The sequence below is a fragment of the Parasteatoda tepidariorum genome, chromosome 6 (assembly GCF_043381705.1).
Source record: "Parasteatoda tepidariorum isolate YZ-2023 chromosome 6, CAS_Ptep_4.0, whole genome shotgun sequence".
NCBI lineage: Eukaryota > Metazoa > Arthropoda > Arachnida > Araneae > Theridiidae > Parasteatoda > Parasteatoda tepidariorum.
In genome coordinates this window covers 72,632,878-72,656,002 of record NC_092209.1, presented here as the reverse complement: position 1 = coordinate 72,656,002, position 23,125 = coordinate 72,632,878, and the positions used below count along the sequence as shown (strand labels likewise).

At 25.6% G+C, this 23,125-nt stretch overlaps 1 protein-coding gene across 3 annotated transcripts; it reads right to left on the bottom strand.

Moving 5' to 3' along the window:
* Window positions 1–622: 622 nt before the first annotated feature.
* Window positions 623–18,793, bottom strand: LOC107454105 (calumenin). 3 transcript variants are annotated; one of them, XM_016071172.4, is made up of 7 exons: window positions 18,451–18,793; window positions 15,888–16,052; window positions 14,425–14,587; window positions 9,772–9,996; window positions 5,720–5,919; window positions 3,490–3,626; window positions 623–2,027 (listed from the first exon to the last, which is right to left on the bottom strand). In XM_016071172.4, the coding sequence occupies exons 1-6, from the start codon at window positions 18,556–18,558 to the stop codon at window positions 3,522–3,524; spliced, it is 966 nt and encodes a 321-aa protein (XP_015926658.1). In that variant the 5' UTR covers window positions 18,559–18,793; the 3' UTR covers window positions 623–2,027; window positions 3,490–3,521. The 3 variants fall into 3 exon arrangements, with proteins under 3 accessions (XP_015926658.1, XP_071038707.1, XP_015926659.1); XM_071182606.1 differs by having other exon boundaries at window positions 9,772–9,993; window positions 18,451–18,791; XM_016071173.4 differs by having other exon boundaries at window positions 623–3,626; window positions 9,772–9,993; window positions 18,451–18,790.
* Between the last annotated feature and the right edge of the window lie 4,332 nt (window positions 18,794–23,125).

The following is a 23,125-nucleotide window of genomic DNA, read 5'->3' as shown; positions in this document are numbered from 1 at the left end:
ATTGATATTAATACAAATTGCTTATTACTAAATAAGAGCTTTAAGGCATCTTTATATATGAACAACTAGCAAGAAAGGAAGTAAACTAACTTTTACATACATGCACTACTAAAAAAAGAAAAAAACTTTAAGATATTAAATGTTTATTTTCTTGTTGAGTTGAAATAAATATTTAAGATCTTTAGATATACTTTTTATCATGTTCATATATTTATGAGCATAAGTGAATATTTTTGTATCCTTTATCAAAATATTAATCAATAGTTAAAATAGTTTTCTATGAAATAATTTTTAATGGTTTAATTATTTTTAATTTGGGACTGAACATGTTATTTTACCTTTTGTTTTAAATAAACCAAAATATCTGGTTTTATACAAAGAAAAGCTGAATAATTAATTATTATATTTATAATTTCTGATAAGTGAATTAGAAATATTAGGGGTTCTTTGAATTTTCAGAAATAATATATTTTCAAATTGAAATTGTAATTTAAATAGAATACTCTTACGAAACTAAATGTGAATATTCAAAAGAATTAGATGATAATTCTTAAACTCCAATTTTATGATAGTGAGAATTTTAATGTTTCCCGTTTTCTAAACAGAAAAAAAAAATAGACAATTTATTGATAACAGACTAAATATATTTATTTATCTTTCAGAGAAATAAAACATAAGTATTTATAGACAAATATATTCATACTGCAAAAGAGGAAACATAAGTTAAGTATGAATTGTAATACTTCTTAAAGTTTAAAAGAAGAAAGACATACCTATGTATAAGATTTTTGGCACAAAATGATGTATAAATATAAAAACTAAAAATAACAAGAGTAGAAATATTAAAGCTAATTATAAAATGTAGAATTTGATCAAGTAAACAAGAAATATTTTGATTACAATAAAACAAAATTATAAAAAAAATTGTTTGACAAGTTTTTTTTTATTTATTTAAGAATATAACATAGTTGCCAACATTAAAAAATATAAGTTCCAGGAGATTGTAATATGGTGAATTTTTTACACGAAATATTTTTTAAAATAAATTATTACACAATATAAATGTCCTTTCAAATAATAAATAAAAATTATCATTCTTTTTAATTTTATTTATATACATTTTACATTCCATAAATTTTCCTAAATTTTTACACTTCTATATGATTAAAAGCAACAGTTTTGAAGATTAAAAGTTTCTTAGACACAGCAACACCTCAAAAACAATAGTTAACTATTGTTTTTGACGAAATTGTTTTTTTTATTGTATTGTTTTGTAACGAAAATTATGCTCTTTGATAAAAAAAAAAGAAAAGGACAACTCGTGGTACATAAAAACAATTTTTTAAGTTAATTTTTTAGCTTAAAATTTTTTAACATAAAACAAGAGTTTTAATAAATAATACAAATCATATAAACAAACTGCTTATTATACATTCTTAATATTTGAACACAGATAAATACTTTTTGCTCAGATTTTTTGAAGAAATTTTTTTTTTAATTATCATCAGGTGATATCAACTACCACAGTAATAAAAATAGCACATGCTGAGAAATGTAGAAAATGTTAAGAAAGAATATATAATACAAATACCACAACTGTGAGTTTTATTTCACTACAACTTCAAATTGTTTTAATTGCGACATTTTTAGGATGAAATATAGTTTAAAAATACATGTACAATTTATATTTTTTATTATGGAGATACAGGATGAATATACTTGAGGTTACAAAATGAGATTCTAAACATCTGCTTATAGTGTTAACACTATAAATATTCTAAATAAAAAATAGAAATCTGCGCAAAAGATAGCTTCATACAACCAATAAATCATAATTTAAATTCGATAGGACTGATGAAAAGTTTGAGATATTTAAAGTTCAGTTTGGATAGTTCTAATTTTGCTTCTTAATTCTTAAGCAGCGAATATTTAAGTCCATTCTAATTAATACTGACTTGTAATTGAAAAACTTCAGGAGAAATTTTGAGAAGAGTGGCTTGGTAACTAATTTCTTTAAACTGTAAATGCTATAAATGATAAAATAGAATTTTAAAAAATTGGAAGAAAAAAAAGAAAATATTTTTCTGTTTACCACACAATGATGCTAAATATATAAAAATCTCATTTTTTCCCTTCTTTTTGTCACTTTTGTTGAATTTTCTATTGCATGGCAGAATAAGAAATTGGAATGTGAAACATGTTTTTATGTGTCACACTTTCTTGAAATAATTGTGAATAATTCTCATAGTTCACATATCTGAAGGTGCCACAGTTAAAATTTTTTAAGGAAGTTAAGTTTGAGTGCTGAGAATAATTATTATGGATGGAAAAATGAAGGCGTTAGAAACAAAACTAAAATCAAGCATAAGCAAACATTGAGTTTTCAGTTGATGAGCTATAATGAATTAACTGCAGTAGAAAATTATATGCAGTAAAAAAAACTTTTCAATAGATATATCATAAATATTAGTTGAATATGATTAGGAAGACTTGTTATCTAAGATATGTATATTAACAGATATTTAAAATAAATTATAGTATCATTTTTAATATATAATTATAAATATAAAGCATAAATTATTCAACTAAGCTTAATTATTTTCAAAACATTTAAAATAATAAAATCTTAATTGAGCTCAAGCTTTTAGAGCATAATTTTGAAATTCTGTTCCAAATATTAAAGTTTAGATAATAAAAAATTATTTAAATAAAATGCTTTAAAGAAAAGTTAGTGCCAATGATTTACAAATACTTTTATTGCAATCTAATGATATTTGCCTTAAACTCAAGCTAAAAAAACAATTAATTTTTGATTTTTAATTGTTAATTTTTGAAAATAATTACTCAAAATACTGGGAATCTAATATAGCCGTAATTTGGTTTTGATCAAAGTATTAAAATAAAGTGCTCTCTTTGTGATTTTAAAATTGATAGAAAATTCTTTCCTCTTTCATTCAAATCGCAATTTTTTATTTACAAATAATTTTCCTCGTTAACCAAATGCAGAACGCCAATGAGCAATATCATCGGTTCCATTTCTCTAAAGGAAGAATTGTGAAAAATGTCAGTTCTTACAATTAAAAATGTTGTGAAGAGTCTGTTAACAGATCCATAAGCAGATCCCCTGTGACGGAATTTTATCAAATAAAAAAAATTAGGTTCGAAATTTAATATAACTTCGTTTTTATGGGTTACCTACGTTAAAAACAAAGCAATACACAATCATTTATTAGAAATAGATACACGAAATATGACTATTTTTGAAACAAAGTGATACGCAAGAATCCGTAGCAATAATAAAATATGAGAAAAATTTAATAAAAAGAATTTTAAAATATCTAACAATCATATAATATTTAATCTTTCAGAAAACAATATATTCTGTATAAGGTAAAAATATAGAATATATATATTTTAAGTACAAAATTCTATATAAAAGATTTCACTGGTAATTTTTTTTAAATATAAATGTTTTTTTAGATTGCATACATGAGATTCTTTTAGAATATGGGGAATTCACATCAAAATTCGTCATGTCTCTTTAGTGCTTCTCCGAAATCAGTGGCTTGGCTTCCAACAAACAGATCAAACTTATTCAAAATTTCTTCTTTGCTCAGCAAGTTATCCTGTAAATATAGATTTTGAAAATATGAATGCAATATATAAATATTCAACAGTTTTTATTGAAGGGTGTTGGTCAGTAAACATAAGTCATCTACTGATGGTACTACAAAAATTCATACTTTTGTCTAAAACATACAGCCACTTTACCAAAAATTGAAAATTTTTAAAGAGTAAAAAGTTATTGATAATAATAAGGGATTTCTCTAGAAGCATTTATCAAAATATGAGAAACATTACAAGGTTCATTTCCAAAACAATAAAAAATTTTAAGAAACAAGCGTAAAATAAAGTAATTTTCCGAATATTATAAAATATTTGCAACTACTCTTTATTTATTAAATAATAATAATACTAATAAAATGCACATAAAGTGCATTTTAAACTAAGAAAGTGGGAACTGGCAGTAGTATTCAACAGTTTTTAAAGCATTTCATGGACAATAGATGTCACGGGTAGAGTAGTAATAACTTTATTCTTAGTATCAGTGGACTTAGTTTCGATGATGAAAAGAGAATCTTGTAGATTAAACTCAGAATTTTTTTTAAACTGTAAGAAAGGAAGAAAACTTTAATTGGTTTAGTTAAACTTTAATTGGTTTTCTGTCAGGTTATTACCGGCATCCTATAATAAACTTCAAAACAACTGACTGTATTTGTCAAAATTATTCATGCTTTATGGCAAAGGATGATGATAACAGTTTTTGCCAAATTTACAAAATAAAGTCTAATCTCCAAAATGAATGTATGTATTTTATTACCATTTGTAGTTCTACAAATAGACTTTATTTGGCGTACTTAAAAAATATAAAATTGTACCCCTATTGAGAAGCCGAAAAAAAAAAAAAATTTAGAAATGTTAAATCACATGAATTAGGAGAATGACCTATTTCGAATAAAACAATTAATTCATCGCTTCATACAGACAAGTAAGGTGATATCAGTGTAAAACAAAAAATTTAATTTAAATAACTTAATTAATTAACGTACTTTTTTATTTTGTTTTTCCAAAAAACCTTTCTAAATTAAAAGAAAAATTATTCAGAAGTTTTTAAACATAAACAAAACTGTATCAAATTTTTATATATGGATTACTAATAAAAGAACAAAAGACTTCCACTGGCGAGTTACCAATTGGAAAAAAAACAACATAGATTTATCAGAATAAAATTCAATAAAAGAGTGATTTTTTTTTGTCAGTAAAAATGAGGACTAAGATTTAGTAAAACCTTTTTTTGGTGTATAATTGATTAAAATTTTTACTAGTGTACATGTCATATAACCATTAACAGAATTGATAAACAAATAGTAAACCCATTTTGTCCGTCCAAAAAGTGTAAACTAGGGTTTCTTAAACTTTTTAGTGCGAAGATCCTATAAGCATTGTGCAAGTCCGACAAACATGTGAGTGAAATTGTCAGAATTTTCAGTTGTATTGTAATACACCATTGCAGTTTAATGGCTTTAATTTTTAATTTTAAAAGTTAGAAAAAAGGCAACAATATTAATTAAATAACAAATTTTAAAGTATAATACAATAATAAAAATGCGCCAAATCATTGATTTTGATTCAAATTGATTTTTTTCTTTGCCTTTATTGTCTTACCTTTCTCTATTTTTAGACACATTGTGTAAAATTATTTGGTAAATAATTTTTATAATGTATTAAAACAATATCAAAAACTCAAAAAATTTTAGCAGCCTCTGCTGTAGGTCCTGTGACCCCAATTCCAGTCAAGATTCACAGTTTAAGAAACTTGTATGTAAACATTAAACCCATTCTGTCCACTTTACTTACTACAACTTAGACAATTATAAATAGCATAGTTATATAAATTTACACTTATATATGAACAATTTAAGTTTATTACGAAAATCTAATAAAAAAATTAAGAACTAGCAATTCTTAATATTTTTACTTAATTTAATTTAGGAAAAAAACACCTATTTTAAATAAAGCATCACACTGTATCAATAAGTTTTACATTCAATAATCCAATCCCATTAACTGTTAAATATTTCAAAATTGCATAGTGATGTGTTTTAAATCGTCATGGGCAAAACAATTTTAAGGTTTAGATAAATCAGAATGAACTTACTCTATTCAAATCAGATTCATAAACAAGATGTTTTGCTTCAGCTTCACTATTGTCGTAATCATCAGGCAATATCCAATCTTTTACTTCATCAAACTCCATAAAACCACTCTTATCTTTGTCTCTAAATTGAAGGAATTGATCTTTTTCAGCTTCAACCCAACTTGGTTCAGCTTCTAGGTCATTGTCGTCCCACATATCACCTGGAAAAGTAATTTTAGTAGAGAGATAAAACAGCAATAGTAAAAAAAGTACAGTACAGAACCCGTTATCCGGAAATCAGAAAACCAAAAAACTGGAATAAAATTCGTAAAATTCCTCGTAAGATTTAAAACATTTTCCTTCTTTTCTTAAATATGTTTACCTTACCATCATTTTGGAAATAATCATTAGTGTATTACTTAATCGTGTTTTCTTATTTTTAAGATTATTTCCAATTTTTTTTGTTATTTTTTAGTTGGGTTTAACAATAAAAAAAAACGGCTTTTTGTAGCGATTCAGAAAACCGGAAAAATCAGTTATCCGGAATAGTGATGGTCCCGACCGTTCCGGATAATCGGGTCTCCTACTGTACTATATTAGTTGAAACAAAAATAAAAGTTTTATAAGGTTAACTATGATAGACAAGTACTAACTCTTTCAGTATCAGTTATAGTAAATCGATACTGACAGAAGTGATTGTGAGCCCAACTCAAAAATCTTGAAAATTTCTTGAGTAAAATCATTAATGACGCATTTCAAATAATTAATGTCTTTATAAATTTAAATCATTCATATTTTCACAACATGAAATTCTAAATAAATTAAATGTAGCATAATTTAAATTAATAATTATGTATATGTTTACTTTTATCTCTAATCTCATTTATTATTCTATCAGCATTTCAAATAATTAATGTCTTTATAAATTTAAATCATTGATATTTTCCCAACATGAAATTCTAAATAAATTATACATAGCATAATTTAAATTAATAATTATGTATAAGTTTACTTTTATCTCTAATCACATTAATTATTCTACCAGAAAAAAATATTTACAAATGAAAGAGATGTCAAGTATAAATTCTAGTTCTAATATTTTGAAATAAAATATATAAGAATTTTTATACATAAATGTGATCAATGATTTCTTGAAACTTCTGGACCTTGGATTTCTGGTTAGCGAAAAATCTGAAAATCCGGATTTTTTCTGGAGCACAATCATTTCTGTACTGAGTATCAATAACTAGATACTTTCCATAATAGATGTTCAATTTTAATCAAGAAAATATATCAGTGATGTTTGTTTTGATATTATTGATGGAAGTGAATCATTTCAGCATTTTATAAAAGTTTTGTTTTCTGAAAATTAGTTTAATTAACATATTAGAAAAAAAACATTGAATACATATATATGATGAATATTAATATGCTTGCAACAGGCGTTCTAATGAATGCCATTGAAGCAGTAAACCTTTTTCTCCAACACACAAGAACAAAAGACACAAAGGAGATGCTTGACCATGGTAAGTATCAACATTGGTTGTAATCGTACATCAACAATTCAGTTTAATTGTTAACTTTTAATTAATGATCTGAGAAACTGATTCTTAAAGACATTGTTTAGTCCATAATTCTTTTAGTGAAGTACTTAGTGGTTTCAATAATCAGAATATTGAAGGCTCAGATGATTATTGAATAATTGGAAGGATATTTTACAAATAGAATTATAAATTAATATTACCCTTGGACCCAGACAACACTTTTGATGATGCACAAACGTCTCATTGTGCATATTACAGAACATCAATATACTTTATTTAGCTGGTATATGTAGAATGAATTTACGGGTAATTTTCTCAAAACATTACTCTGTTCTATTAACATTATTCTCAAACATTATACAATCATTTTGCTCAAGATAAGTAAGAAAAATTCATCACATAATTAACTTCATGTTGATAATTTTTACATTGTGATCATACAATGAAGTATACGAATCAATGACCAGCAACGAAAAAATATTAAAAATAAAAATTTAGTGACAAGTTTAAACTGTAATTGCATGGAAAAAATGTTATTACTGTCCCCTCGTTTTGAAGTTTAAAAAACACACGAGGAAAATATTTAATTAAAAATTTAATTAATGTTTTTTAAGAAAATAGATTATATCTAAAATTTTGAAGAAATATTAAGAACTTTCATAAGAATATTTCCTTTCCCATTACAAAAACATCTTTATATCACTTATATTTTTATATTGCCTTCAATATGATCACATAATAAATTGAAATCAATTTTAATTTTAAAAAATATATATACAAATATTTTTAAGTGTAATTTAAGTACAAAATGTATCTGAATGCATAAATTTTTTTTTTTTACTTCTTGTGATCATTTTAAGCAAGCTATATCATTAAATAGCGAACATAATCTTTTTGATGAGAAATGTTGCTTAAGGATGTAAAAGTTAACAAATTGAGAAAACAACCCTTAAAGCAATTTTAAGGAATTTGAAGTAAATAGATAACATCAAATGTCAGAAGCTGAAATAAATTTAATTGATTATTACTGGATTATCTTTTGATAAAAAGCTTTACAATATGTTAAGAAACATCAAAAGATAAGATTGTGGAGGATCTTTTGAATTACTTTGAAAATGTTAAAAAATAAATTAATCTTAATGAAATGCATTTGAAAAATGTTAAAAAATGAAATTAAAAGACTAGATATGCTTTTTAAAAGTAAAAATGGAACTATTTCAAGTTTTCTATAAGGTTAAAAAAATAGTTATTAATTTTAAAAACAAGCTTTTAAAAATGCATTTTTTTATTATAGAGTGGATAAATGCTAAAAAACATCAATTTTATTAACAAATAAGATTTAACATATAAATTGTTGAAAATCCATTTTTAATCACTGGAAAATTATTATTGAATTTTAACTATGTATTCTTACTGTAGATAAATGAAACACAATTTTGATATTTTGTAAATGCTCAAAATTAGTATAAGTAAAATTAGTGGTCAGTAGTTGAACGCTAAAAAAATTGAAACTACTGTAGTAGCTATTTTTTTTCTTCTTTCCATTTCATGGCATCCATTTCTTTTTAATAATATCATAATGAATAGTGTGACTAGAAAAAAAAAGTAGTTTATAGCAATTACAGTCAACTACTTTTAACTTTAATTTACTTAAGAAAAAAAGTTCAAATTCATCTAAATTTTGAATCTGATTGGTACAAATCTTCCTGGGTCCTTCAATGGGCTTTTTGAGAATATCCCTGTGTGGCTGAGCATAATTAAAAATTATGTATTTAGAGCTATATTTTACTCATATTTAAATTAGCCATTATGATTAATAGTTAATTTATTTCTTTGACCACACCTTCAAATGTGAATGTGCACCCTTGAAACATTGATTTTATTTCAACGGTAGAGAAGATATTTACCCTGTTTTCAAAAAACTTTAATTCTTAGAGGAATTAAACGTGCATTAAATAAAAAAAAAAAAATAATACTTGATAATTTCCAAAAATTTAATAATTGGCTAACGAGTAAGGTTAATAAAAAGTTGAAGGTTAAAAGAACAAATTTATAACTAACTGACTCATGTAAACAAGAATCATTATTTATTAATAATTCTTCATATTTAAACAAAGCCAAGTTTTTATTCAAAACTATTTTGAACATGGGTGCAAATAATTAGGCTCTCCGGAAAAGTTTATCTCCTAAAAGTAGTGACTACATTTTGAAAATAGTTTGTAGTCACAAAATTTTTTTTAAAAAATAGCTGCAGTTAACTACAGTTTTAATAAAGTAGTAGTAATTAACTACAAAAATAATGTAGTTTTCCCCATCATTGAATAAACTCCATTAAGAGAGAAAAGTTTTCCATACTTCTAAAAGCATTATGTGTTACAGAATTTTAAATATATAGATATAACAAAAAAAGGTAAAAAAGATAATTTTGCAACAAAAAAAAAAGAAGTTTAGAATATTACTATTACATTTTTTAAAGTGACCTTGCATTATATAAAATCAATATAATTGAATAAATTAACATATATGTACCTATATACTCTTCTAGGGAAATTTTCCCATCATTATTTTTATCAATATCTTCCATAGTTTCCACAACAACAATATCTTTCATGTGAAGGCTTTCTTCCGGATGTACAAAATTCACAAACTCTTCTTTACTCAAACTTCCACTATTATCTAGATCAGCTTTTTTCCATCGTCTCATATCCCGCTCAATCATATCTTTGTAATGAGATAAATCATCTTCATCCTCTGCTAAAAAATAAATTTAAAAACGCTTGTATTGAAATAGTGAATTTTTATTTAAAAAGAGTACTTACAAGAAAAAAAATCTGTCTTATTTGAATAACTAGATATTGGAAAAACTTATTTATGAAAACAGTAACAGTAGCTTTTCACAGTAACAGTAGCTACTTTTCAGTTAAGCAGTTTACTTGGTTCTATGATGTGAAATAAAATATGATTTGGAACAAAATATTGACTTCAACTAACAAAGAAAGTTTAAAAACAAACAAGTAATATAAATTTTTTTTTTCAAGTCAATTCCTACTTAGATCAACAAAGAAAAATTTTATTTTAGTTACTTTTCATTAAATACAGTAGAGAACCGATTATCCGGAACGATCGCGATTCCGGATAACTGATTTTTCCGGTTTTCTGAATCGCTACAAAATGCCGTTTTTTTAATGTTTATAAAACGAAATTAAAACATATATAAGCTATTTGTGGTTATGTGAGATTCGTCTACAAACGGCTTTTGATCCGTCCCCTAAATCAGTTCTTTTGTCAACTCGATATGTCGTGCGCTCTAAATAACAAAATGGGCTCAAAATCTTGTAGGAAAAAAAACATTTTTTTTAATGGAAGAAAATTAATTTCCAGTTTCGAATTTTTTCCGGTTATCTGATTTTCTGATTTCTGGATAAGAGGTTCTGCACTGTAATTACAATTTTTTTCTCCCATATAAAAACTATAATTAATTAATTAAATTTATTTGATGAATTAATATTTGAAAAACTGTATTAACATCAAGTGTCATCCCACTACAAGTTTAAAAAAATGTATTTAAACTTGAATGGATTATTATTAACTTGAATGAATTATTTTATTAACAATTGAAAATTTGAACAAGATATATAAATATATAGGAAGAGTCAGAACTAATAGTAGGAATTGGAAGAAGAAAAAAAAGGTGCATAGTATCAGACAACTATAAAAGTATAAATTTGGTGAGGTGGACCACATGTGCTACCATGCAATATTCTTTATTGAATTTATCTGACACAGCAAGTATAAAATAATTAAATGTGCGCAATGAACTATTTTTTTTTGTTCAAATAGAGCTATAAGTTAGAAATTATCAGGTATGTTATTTTTAAAATAAGTGAAAAACTGAATCACTTATAGTAAAATTTAAAACAATGACTAAAACTTAACCAATCAGAAAATTCCATTTCGTTTTTCACTCATCCCTATTTAATTAATGAATTAATATTTGAAAAAAACTGTAGTATCACCCGCTAAAAGTTCAAAAAAATGTATTTGAGCTTGAGTGGATGAATAAAAAGTATTTTATTTACGATCGAAAGGAAAATTTGAACAAGATATAGGGAGAGTGTGAACTAATAGTAGGAATTGAATAATAGAGTATTAAAAGAATTAATAATAACAAATGATATTCAGAGTGAATTATAAATTTCAATAATCAATAATTTCGAATCTATGAACTTGAAATAGCCTCATTATGGAAGCAAAATTATTACAATAAAAATTTATGATTACAATAAGTCACAATAAATTGATTCATCACATACAATGAATGAATAGTCAAAAGGATTGATACAGCTTACTTTATCGAAATCCGCTAAAAGCCCACTAGCAATAAGTTCAAGATAGATTAGGGAGAAACAGGTTTATATACTTTTCTATCTAGCCCCAGTTTGCTCAAGATAATTCCATGCTTAGGTATTACAAAAATAATTACTAGGTATATTACTCAATTATTGTTGCTGAAATTATTATCTCTAAAAGAAATTCTTTAAAAATAAAATTATCTGAAGGTTAATGAATAATTTTGATAATCTAAAGTAACTGGGGATGAATCTTAGTCTGGACAACCTAAATTTTTAGATACTAAAAATTCATAATTTGAATCCTCTATTTCCATCAACAAACTATGAAAGTATAGCTTATGTTTAAATAATAGTGTTATCTATTAAATTTTGTTATTATTATAACCAGCTAATATAAGTTTCACAGTAAAATACTTTATTCAAAAACTTTTTTTCTCTTTGCAGTTCAAACTAAACTTAAATAGAAAATTATTTATTTGACATTAACAAAAAGCAAAATGATTTTGCAATAAAAAAAGTAGAAAAAAAAACTGTTCCTCTTATTATTGTAAAAGTCTTATTTATAAATTAAAATGTTTAAACATACAAAACCCTAAATGAATTAGAAGAAAAAAACAAATGGAAGCACAATTTAGAGGAAAAGCACACATTGGAAAAAAAATCAGATCTTAAATTTCATAAAAATAGTATAAATTTTAGTGGATACAATTTCTTTTAAATCATATGCTGATAATCACATATCTTTGTAATAGTTTATTCAGAGATAAAATTGTCACTAGGTAACATTGCAAACATTTAATTATAAAATTAGCCTAAATTTTATTATTTATAATTTCTTCTCTATTGTACACTGTTAAGAATATATAATCNATTTTGAATAACTCGCTTTTTTGGCAGTCTTGATATGGCCTCTTTCCATAAGTTTATTACTGTTTGTTCTTGTTGCAAGCTGTGCACCATCTTACGTTAGTGTTAACACTTTTAACATTGTAAACACAAGTAATAAGTAATCAAATACATTGTTTGCATGAATCTCAAAACACAATGATGCCAAACAGCTTCAAAATCCCACGGAAACAGTAAACCGTAAATTTAGGCGGTACCAAGCTTGCAGCGTTCCCTAGTGTAGAAAACACCATCCATAGTAAAATGTAAAACAATGGCTTAACCAATCAGAAAATTCCATTTCGTTTTTCGCTCATCCCTATTTAATTAATGAATTAATATTTGAAAAAAACTGTAGTATAACCCACTACAAGTTCAAAAAAATGTATTTGAGCATGAGTGGATGAATAAAAAGTATTTTTTTAGCGATTGAAAATTTGAACAAGCTATAGGGAGAGTGTGAACTAATATTAGGAATTGAATAACAGCGTACTAAATTGATTAATAACAACAAATGATATTCAGAGTGAATATAATGCATATCAACAATAATTTTGTATCTATGAGCTTGAAATATCCTCATTATGGAAACAAAATTATTACAATTAAAATTATGATTACAATAAGTCACAATAAATCGATTCATCAAATACAACGGATGAATGGTCAAAAGCATTGATGCAGCTGACTTTACTGAAATCCGCTAAAAGCCCATTAGCAATAAGTTCAGGATAGATTAGGGAGAAACAGGTTTATATACTTTTCTATCTAGCCCCAGTTTGCTCAAGATAATTCCCCGCTTAGGTATTACAAAAATAATTACTATGTTTATTACTCAACTATTGTTGTTGAAATTATTATCTCTAAAAGAAATTCTTAAAAAATGCACTATCTGAAGGATAATGAATAATCTTGATAACCAAAAGTAACTGGGGATGATTCTTAGTCTGGAAAATCAAAATTCTTAGAAAATTGCAATTCATAATTTGAATCTTCTAATTTCATCAACAAACTATGAAAGTATAGCTTATGTTTAAATAATAGTGCTATCTATTAAATTTTTTTATTATTATAACTTTTATTATTATATATTTTACTATTATTTTTTATATTAAAGTTTTACAGTCAAATATGCACATTAAAATACTTTGTTTAAAAACTTTTTAAAAACTGCATTAATTTTTATGTAGTTTAAACTGAACTTAAATAGAAAATCATTTATTTGACATTAACAGGAAGCTAAAGGTTTGTGCAATTCCAAGGGTAGAAAAAAAAAAACTGTTCCTCTTACTATTATGAAAGTCTTATTTATAAATTACAATGTTTTGAAAATGAAAAATCATAAATAAATTAGAAAAAAATTAAAACAAATGGGAGTATAATGGGATATTAAATTTAAAAAAAATGGGAGTATAATTTAGAGGAAAAGCACACATTGGAAAAAAATCACATCTTAAAAATTGTCTAAATTTTAGTGAATATAATTTCGTTTGAATCATATGCTGATAATCACCTATCTTTGTAATAGTTCATTCAGAGATAAAATTTTCACTAGGAAACATTGCAAACATTTAATTACAAAATTTTAAAATTAGCCTAAATTTTTATTATTTATAATTTCTTCTCAATTGGCCACTGTTAAAAATATATAATCTATCCTAATAATAAATTATTCAGGGGTGAAATTTAAATTCAGTTTAAAATTGAAAAAATAGAGAGAAAAAGTAATATTTTATAATCATAACATATTAGTTTTTCCTGTCTATTTACTCTACACTACAGTTAGAGGTTAAATTAACAATAAGAAAATAATTAATACTTTATACATAATTAGCAATAAGGAAAAATAATTGAAATTCATAAATGCAGGAAACCTTTTCTTTAAAGTTAAAATTTGTAGTAAAAAGAAAACAATTTTTTATTTTATTTATAGTTCCGATTGTACCATTAGTAATTCCATAAGTCTGTTGTTTGTATGATGGCCACGGCAGTTCTTTCTCATTTTCTGGATTCAAACCAATCCACTGACGATCAGAATCTTCAATAATGTAGCGCCGCTGTGTAAGTTGGATCCAGTCTTTTAATTCATGCATTGATACAAAACCATCCTGAAATAGAGTGTGTTAAATAAAACATGATTTAGATAGAGTGATTAAGCTATAATATTAAAATTGTATCATGTTTCACAACTCCTAACATTAAAAGAAGCTTAAAAGTAACTACTCTCCCTAAAGTTAATGCAGTAGGATAATTATTTTTTGTATTTTAAGTTATTGGATAAAAACACTCAGCAAGAAATTTAAGTTTAAACTCCAAAAAATTATCTTTCATATTACATGCTGGTATGTGCACATTTCCACACATTAAAAGAAGGATTTTGCCCAAAAGAAACCTGTTTCTCCCAGTACACTGACCGAAACTGCTCAAAACTGAAGAAACTAAAAATGACTGTAGTATGTACTAAAAGTACATTTTAAACAAATTAAATTTAATAAAGTATTAGAAAATTAAAACTTTTCCACAACTACTAATTTTTAAAAAAAAACATTATGTTACATATTTTAGTTTTGCTCACAATTTTAAAACACAGCTATTATGAACACGGTTTATAGTGAACTCCCGAATATAGTGAATGAGATGTTCGGTCCCGTGCCTTGCTATACACATATAATGTTATTTTTTGTGGATATAGTGAAGTAAAAAAGTGAAGAAGTTGGATATTATGAACTTTTTCTGCCTTCCACTGATTTTTTTTCCTTCATATTCTTTTAAAATAATTTTGAAATGTCTACTTCAACATAAATATTTATACTGATTTTTAAAACCATCTATAGAGTGGAATGTAGCGATAAGCATTTTCTCTTGTTTGCTTCTTTTATCACACTTTTCCATGCCCAAACAAAGGTCTACCGAGGCAGATGCAAGGACAAAATTTTCCCTGCATCAAGACGAAGAGTAATAAAAAATAAAAGCAAGTTAACACATTATTTGTTACTACGTAATACTTTTCAGTCAATTTTGTATTTCATTTTATGGGTCATTTATTTAAATAATGTATAATAAAAAAGAGGAGTTCGGAACCATTAGTGAAAATTATTTGCAGAACGGATATAGTAAACTCCTGGTTATAGTGTACATAGACTGTACATAGGTATGACTATACATAGGTATCTTAATATTTTGTAGCCAGTTTGAATATTCATACTTAACAGTACTTAATTATAAAAATTAGTATGCCAATAATTCATTATGATTTATAATACAGTAAATGTTTAGTACATGATTTGTTAATTAAAACTTTTATTAAAAGTTCATTTTTATTATAACAGCTCTGAATTCTTACGAATTCGCTTACGACGACGAATTCTTACGACGACGCTTATGAATTCTTAATAACGAAACCTTTACCTTATCGGTATCTATTTTGTCGACAATTTTTCCAAGTCCAGCTTTACTCTCTTCAGGTGAAAGCTCGTCAAAAGTTTTTGCTTCTTTTTCTCCCAAAAATGCTTCATGGTCATATTCCACATTGTGAATTTCTTCTGGCTCATAGTGTTTTTCATCACTTAGAATCTAAAAGTGTTCAAGAATATTAAATGTTTGCAGCAGGGTTGGCAAGATTTTGCCGCAGGTGGAAAAAACCATGGTAAATACCGGTAAAAACCGTCCTGGCAAAAACAGGTTTTTGCCAAGCAAATTGGCAAAAACCTATATTTTCCAAGATGAGAGGACAAAAACACATTTTTGGTACAAAATTATTCCTAAAATTGAAATATATACTATAAATATAAATAATAACAAAAAAATTAACAAAATTATTATTCCATAATTAAATCATAATGTAACAATATATCATTTTAGTTGTTTAGAACATTATTGATGGGAAAATTTGCAATTATTCTCTTTTTTCCAGTGAAATGAACTTATTTTAAATTAATATAACTATAATTTAATGCATAAAATATCTATCAAGATGTGTAGTTAATTATTGTACAAATAATAATTTTTCATAATATAATATTATACAAATAATAATATTTATTTATTTGTAAAAAAACATTTATTTAAGGATTCTAAAATGAAAAGAGGTCAAAAACTTTAATGTTTTAAAAATTATTGCCTTTATATTATCTATTAATATGTTAAAAATAATTTTTTCATGTAATGTATCAAAATTATTATTCCTTATGATTTATTTAAATTTGTTTAAAGTATTTTGTAATAATATTTAATCAGCAATTTAGATAATTTGGTTTTTGCCGGTTCTTACCACTGTCCTGGCAAAAAACCCTTTTTGCGGCAAAAACTCCAACCCTGGTTTGCACCTAGTTAAAAGCAAAATTTAAAAACTGTATCTTTAACGATTGATCCACTATTGGAAAGTGGTCATGGTATTAGCTTTAATTGTTAAGAATCAGTTTAATCCTTTATAACAGCTTTTTATTGATAGATGCCTGCTAGCATTCGCAGTAAAGATAAACAATGCATAATGCTGACCACTTTGCCACAATCATGCAGTAGGTTTCAAGCTTATTGAGTATTAACGCCCATGGCCCTCTTTTAGGATGACTAGCTAAAGCATTAGTACTGCACAGTAATTTAATTAAAATTATTGGTTTTACAATTAAATTCAGTAGTTTATTTTCAAATTGTTCTTACATACATAGATTTCAAATTGGCAATCAAAAAAATGCATCCACAATTTTTATCTAAATTCAATTCGAAGTATTGATAAACAAAAAGTTTTAAGAAAATAAATGAGTTAAAAATGAATATTTTTAAAATTACTCGCTTTACCACAAATAAAAAGAATGAACGAAGCAAAGAAGTAAATTACAAGAAAAAAAATCTTAAAAAGGCGGGGCCGGATTAAGCGTATGTGGGGCCCTAGACCATTCAAATCTTTGGGGCCCTTAGATAAAAAAATTTTCTTGTATATTATTTATTTATTCAAATGTAAAAGTATTTATATATCTTTTCATTTAATAAAGCATATTTAAAATAAAAATAAATTAGAACACATCAAATTTTACTTTATGTTAGAACTAAATGTTAAATCTTATTATTTTAGAACTAAAAAATAATAACATTTTGAAAAATCATTGTTTTTCTTAATTTTTTAAAATTTATTTTCAAAAAATCCATTTTAAGGGGGACCCCTAATCACTGGGGGCCCTAGGCCATGGCCTAGTCTGGCCTAATGGATAATCCAGCCCTGAAAAAATGTATATAGAAGGAATAAAGATAAATGTGTTTTACTTCTCTTTTTATGCAACAAAAATAAGTCAATCCTTATTAAGTAAATTTAAATTTTAAAAATATGTGCATGGAATGAAATTAAATAGTTTTCAAACAATTAGATAATTCTTAAATAGCAAGCTTAAATTTGAAAAAGCTGCAATAAATTAAATTACTAAGGTATAAAGTTTTTAAGGTTTCCAGAAAATTAACAATTAAAAAAATGAGACCTTAGTACAATGCATATTTGAATCTAAAAAAAATTGTGGAAAGAATGAAAATAATTATTGAGACAAAAAAAAAAAAAGTATCTCAATTTAATGGAATATCAAAAATGACTATCCAATAGGGTTTCTCTACTCAATATTTTAATAATCATTTTGATATTATTCTAATGTTTACACATTCATTGCTTGTAAAAGACTAACAGTTTTTGTTTACACTTTTGAATCAAGTGACAAGGATATGAATTCCAGAACTGTTTGAAACATATAAAAAAGTATAGTGTTAATATCGAAAATTAATTTATCACGTAACAATAGTAATAAATATTTAATTTAGTAGTATTTATTTCAGATTAAGCAACGATCAATACAAATTAATAACCACACAATCGTGAATGGCTTAGGTTATTCAACACGAACTTCAAGTAGACAGTTTAAGAAAAATTGAAACCATGTAATTAATAGAACATTGTTTCTAAAAGTTAACAATAAATTAAGTGTACACTTACGTTTTCATATACTCGTTTTGATGGTCCTTCAGACTTTGGTATTACTAAACAATTGATCTGAAATAATAATGTAACAAGAAGAAAAACTTGACATTTATAACCGGACATGATTATCAACAGTCTTCAAAGGATGAAAAAGTATAGAATAACTAGATTAAATTTCGGTAGCAAAATAGGATAATAAGAGAGACAAAAAAAAGAAAAATTGAAAGAGGCGGCAGACAATTCTCCCACTCAAATTCCAAACACAGTAATGTTTTTCATATGGCAAAGCAAAAAATATAAACAATCAACACTTCAGCAGACGAATTATTTGATGTATTTGATAGCGCCATCTAGTATCTGCTTGAATTATTAGGAGAGAAAGTAACTTCATAAGGAAACTTTGCTTTATGAGTAGTGCTGCCCTCTGAAAGTTATATGGAAAGCTATAATGTGTTCACTAAAATTTTCGATGCACATGTAAACATGAAAAGTTATCTCAAGATTTATCTTGGAAAAAAATTTATTTATTACCTTTTCTTCAATTCATTCCGCCTTCAAATTTCAAAACGCTTGAATAAACTGCCGCATTTTCGAATGCTTTATCTTAAAAAGAATTTTTAAATGAACTTAGATTAAAAGAGACATAAATCGATGATAGAACATAATTTTGACACAAATTTTCTAAAGAAAAAGCGATCCGCGGTATATTTTACTCAACGAGACTTTACTACATGAGCCATCAATCAAATTTATTTATTTACAATCACGTTGGCGTCATTGGCGAGTTGATAATTTGGGATTTAACGTCATTTTTGGCAAATATTTCATCGCGAAACTGATATTCATGATGCTTTTGTTTTGTTTATGTTGCGTTCAAAATTAGTTTTGTCCTAACGTGTTTTCACTTCGATTTGGTAATTGTTCCTTTACTAAAAATTTTTCTTTTTGTTGCAAGTGTTATGATTTAACATAACTTTTTTGATTTGTTTGCACTGCAGTCATATATGGCTGTTCCTTTGCGGGTCTCTATCTTTTAAGGAATTGGTAACTAATTTTAAACCATAGTTTCTACTACAGAATGGCAACAAGGAAATGATAACGTCGGATCCATGGGCTTTTCGCATTGTGATTGGCTGTTGACTATCACTCATGGTTGCAAGAATTTGGGAAGTTATCGCGTTTATTGTGAATTAAAATAAAAATTTCAATAATTTTGTGCACGCCTGTCTGTGTTCTCGCGTAATCTCGTACTTGGTGTGATGAAACAATTGGTTCATTGATGGATTGTGTTTACATTTATTTCGTAAACAGCCACTGGAAAAGAGGAGATTTGTGTTTAAAAAAGAAATTAGGCGAAAATGTTTTCGAATTTTTAGATATTTATAAATGTAACAATAAAAATGAATGTTTTCTTTGCTATGTTTATTATTTGTTTTTAAATAAAAGTATGTCATTTTGATATTAAGAGTATGTTCTTAATACTTTGCTCTTAATACTTTTAAATTAAGTATTCTCTTATAAAAGCTTAGCTGCAATATTTATATAATTTTCTTACATTCTGTTGTAAGGAAAAGAAAATTCGGATCTAAATTAAAAGAATAATTATGCCATGTAATGTCTAATCATCCTATGCATATTTCCTAACATTTGTACTTAATTATTAAGCATTATAATTGTAACATAAAAAATAATTCTGGAGTAAAGTTCAAATTGATGTTTAAGTGTTTATATATTATGTTTATTCGACATTAAAAGTGTTTCTACTTCTAACATTTTATAAATGAATTTGTAACCCGCAGTTTTAATAAAATAAAATTATCGCTAGTTAATAAAACTATGGCAAGAGAAAAATTATCGGTAAAATTTTTATGTGGTTATCAATTATTATNATATGCATCATGCATATAAGAAAGATTATCTTTCTTATATGCATGATGCATATAAGAAATCGATATTGTTATGATAAATCAAGGTCTGAGGAAAACGGCTCTAAGAAAGCAAGCTGAAACATTTAAAATGTTTTACTGTAACTTTAATATTTTTAATTACTAGGATGAAGATTTTACGAAAATTTCTTCAAAAGTTCACAATTTCAGATGTAAGGAAATTTCATATAAGGCATCTTTATTGCAAAAATTGCTTATTGCTTTCATCGCTAAATTAAGCATTTCAGATGCGTAATAAGAAAAAAAAAATGCCGTTTCTTGAATTCCAAATGCATATAAAAAATTCTTCAGAAAGAAATCCATATTGTTACACTAATAATGAACTGTAATAGATTTGAGGAAGTGGATCTAATGAAGCATTTATACTACTGTATAAAAAGAAAATTGCCTCACTTGTTTGCCCTTTTCAGAGAAGCTGTATTAATTACTTTGTTAAGAGATTTTATTAAATCGCTTTTCGCTAAATTAAACATTTAATCAGAAAAAAGTTATAATTTTGAATTTGAAATATATATATAAGAAATTATTCACAATGGAATTGATAGTTTTATGCAAATAATAAATTAAGATAGACCTGAAAAAATAGACCTGTGAAAGCAATTAATATATAGAATTCAAAAGCGATAAAAGTTGAAGAAAAAAGTTTTTCATTATCATATGATGCGCTTTACTTTAACATTATTATTTTATTCATTTTCAATAAGAATAAAGATTTTAATGAGACTACTTCAATAGTTTGCGGTATCAAAAGTGATAAAAATTCAGAAAAACAAGTTTTATTTAATTATAATCCAATCAAATTTACTTTAACATTATTATTTTATTCATTTTCAATAAGAATAAAGATTTTAATGAGACTACTTCAATAGTTTGCGGTATCAAAAGTGATAAAAATTCAGAAAAACAAGTTTTATTTAATTATAATCCAATCAAATTTACTTAAACATTATTATTTTATTCCTTTTCAATTCGAATGAAGATTTTATTGGAACACACCTGTGGGAGTACTAGATTGGAGATCGATCCATCTCTGATTCAGAGATGGATCAAAATTACGATCTGTGATGAATGAATGGATGTATGAATGCGTCCGCCCTATAAATGGGTGTGACGTATGGTGTGGCAGAAGTCGAATTCTTGGCCATAGATGGCGCCACTGGAAAACAAGAACAATCGCACCCCCTCTGCCTAAACAGGCATACGTCAGCAACAACATTTTATTGGAACTACTTTAATAGTTTACAATTTCAAAGGTGATAAAGGAACAAGAAATCAGTTTTATTTCATAAATATAAGAATCAAAACAACGTGCAATTTGTATAACATTACTAAATAAGATATTACATAAAAGTACAGGGAAAAAAATTATTGGTGGACTCAAAATAAATGATAAGAAAATCTTCACAGAAAAATTGACATTTTTACACTAATAATTAATTTGGGTAATGGATCTACGAAAGCAAAGTATGCATTTAAAATAATTTATCCTTAGAAGGCAACAGAGAACTATTTTGTTAATACGAAATAAATTTTAGATGTTTTTGTATAGAGTTTTAAAAACTTAAATAAACATCTATTATAAAATTAGTTACAGTGAGTTGACATAAGAGTTTCTTTGTTTCTTGAACTTGCAATTTAGTACTTATAAAATTAAAATGTAATTCATATTTTAAGGCTCAAAGAGAACTTTTACTCATCTTTGTTCTGTTCTTTAGTATTTTTAATCTAATTCATTTGTTTAATCCATCATGATTGCATTTCAAAAAAATAAATAAATAATTAAATAGTTGATTTATCGAGTAAATTACAATGTCAACTTTTATCATTATTTACAACACAAAAAAAGTTGTTCGCTAGCAGCTGTTTATGCTGTTTCCATTGTACGTATTTCAATAATAAATTTAGAGTCTAATTAAACAAAAAAAATCTATAACTGTAAACGTAATAAAAAAATTTCACTTTGCTGCAGTCATACTGAGTAATACAGATAGATGTTGTTAAAAATTAAATCAAATCAGTAAAATAAATTATTTCATTTATCTATTTAATCATTTATTTAATTTACTTCTTTATTTTTGCTGAGACATTGAAAATAAAAAACTCTTCTGAAAAAACACCAAAACATGTCAATCCAATACATCCAAAAAAAAGTATTTATATTTCTTATTTATTAAAGACAATGCTCTTCACAGTCATAGAATTTAAAAATTGAATTCCAGCTTAGAGTTTCAGATCAAAACTAACTTTGAATGATATAATTAAAATTATTATTAAATTTTAAAAGAAGAATTTTGATTTTTAATATTCAAATTTGCGAAGAAATTCCCGAATCGATAAATTACTTTCAATGAATAATTTTTAATACTATTCAGATCTGATGCAATTCTAAAATTGCCTCGTAATTTAAAAAAGAAAAAAAAAGAGTTTTATGTTGTTTTTTAAATGTAACCAAGTCGCTAATATGGTGACTATATTTGTTTCTGACATAAATAACAGTAATTATTACTATCTCTGATTATCCTTTTTCTGGAAACATTTTGCTTAACCCCTCTCATATTTATGATAAGATCATATGTGAGAGGCGACGAGTATAATGCGTTACACCCTGTCCTGTAAAAACAATGATTTTTTTGTCAATAATGTTTAAAGTCATTTTTTAAACATCTTGTAACATTAAAAATTTTACTTAACAAAATAAATTAGGATCCCACTTTTGTTCGACATATTTCAATAATCAAAAACTT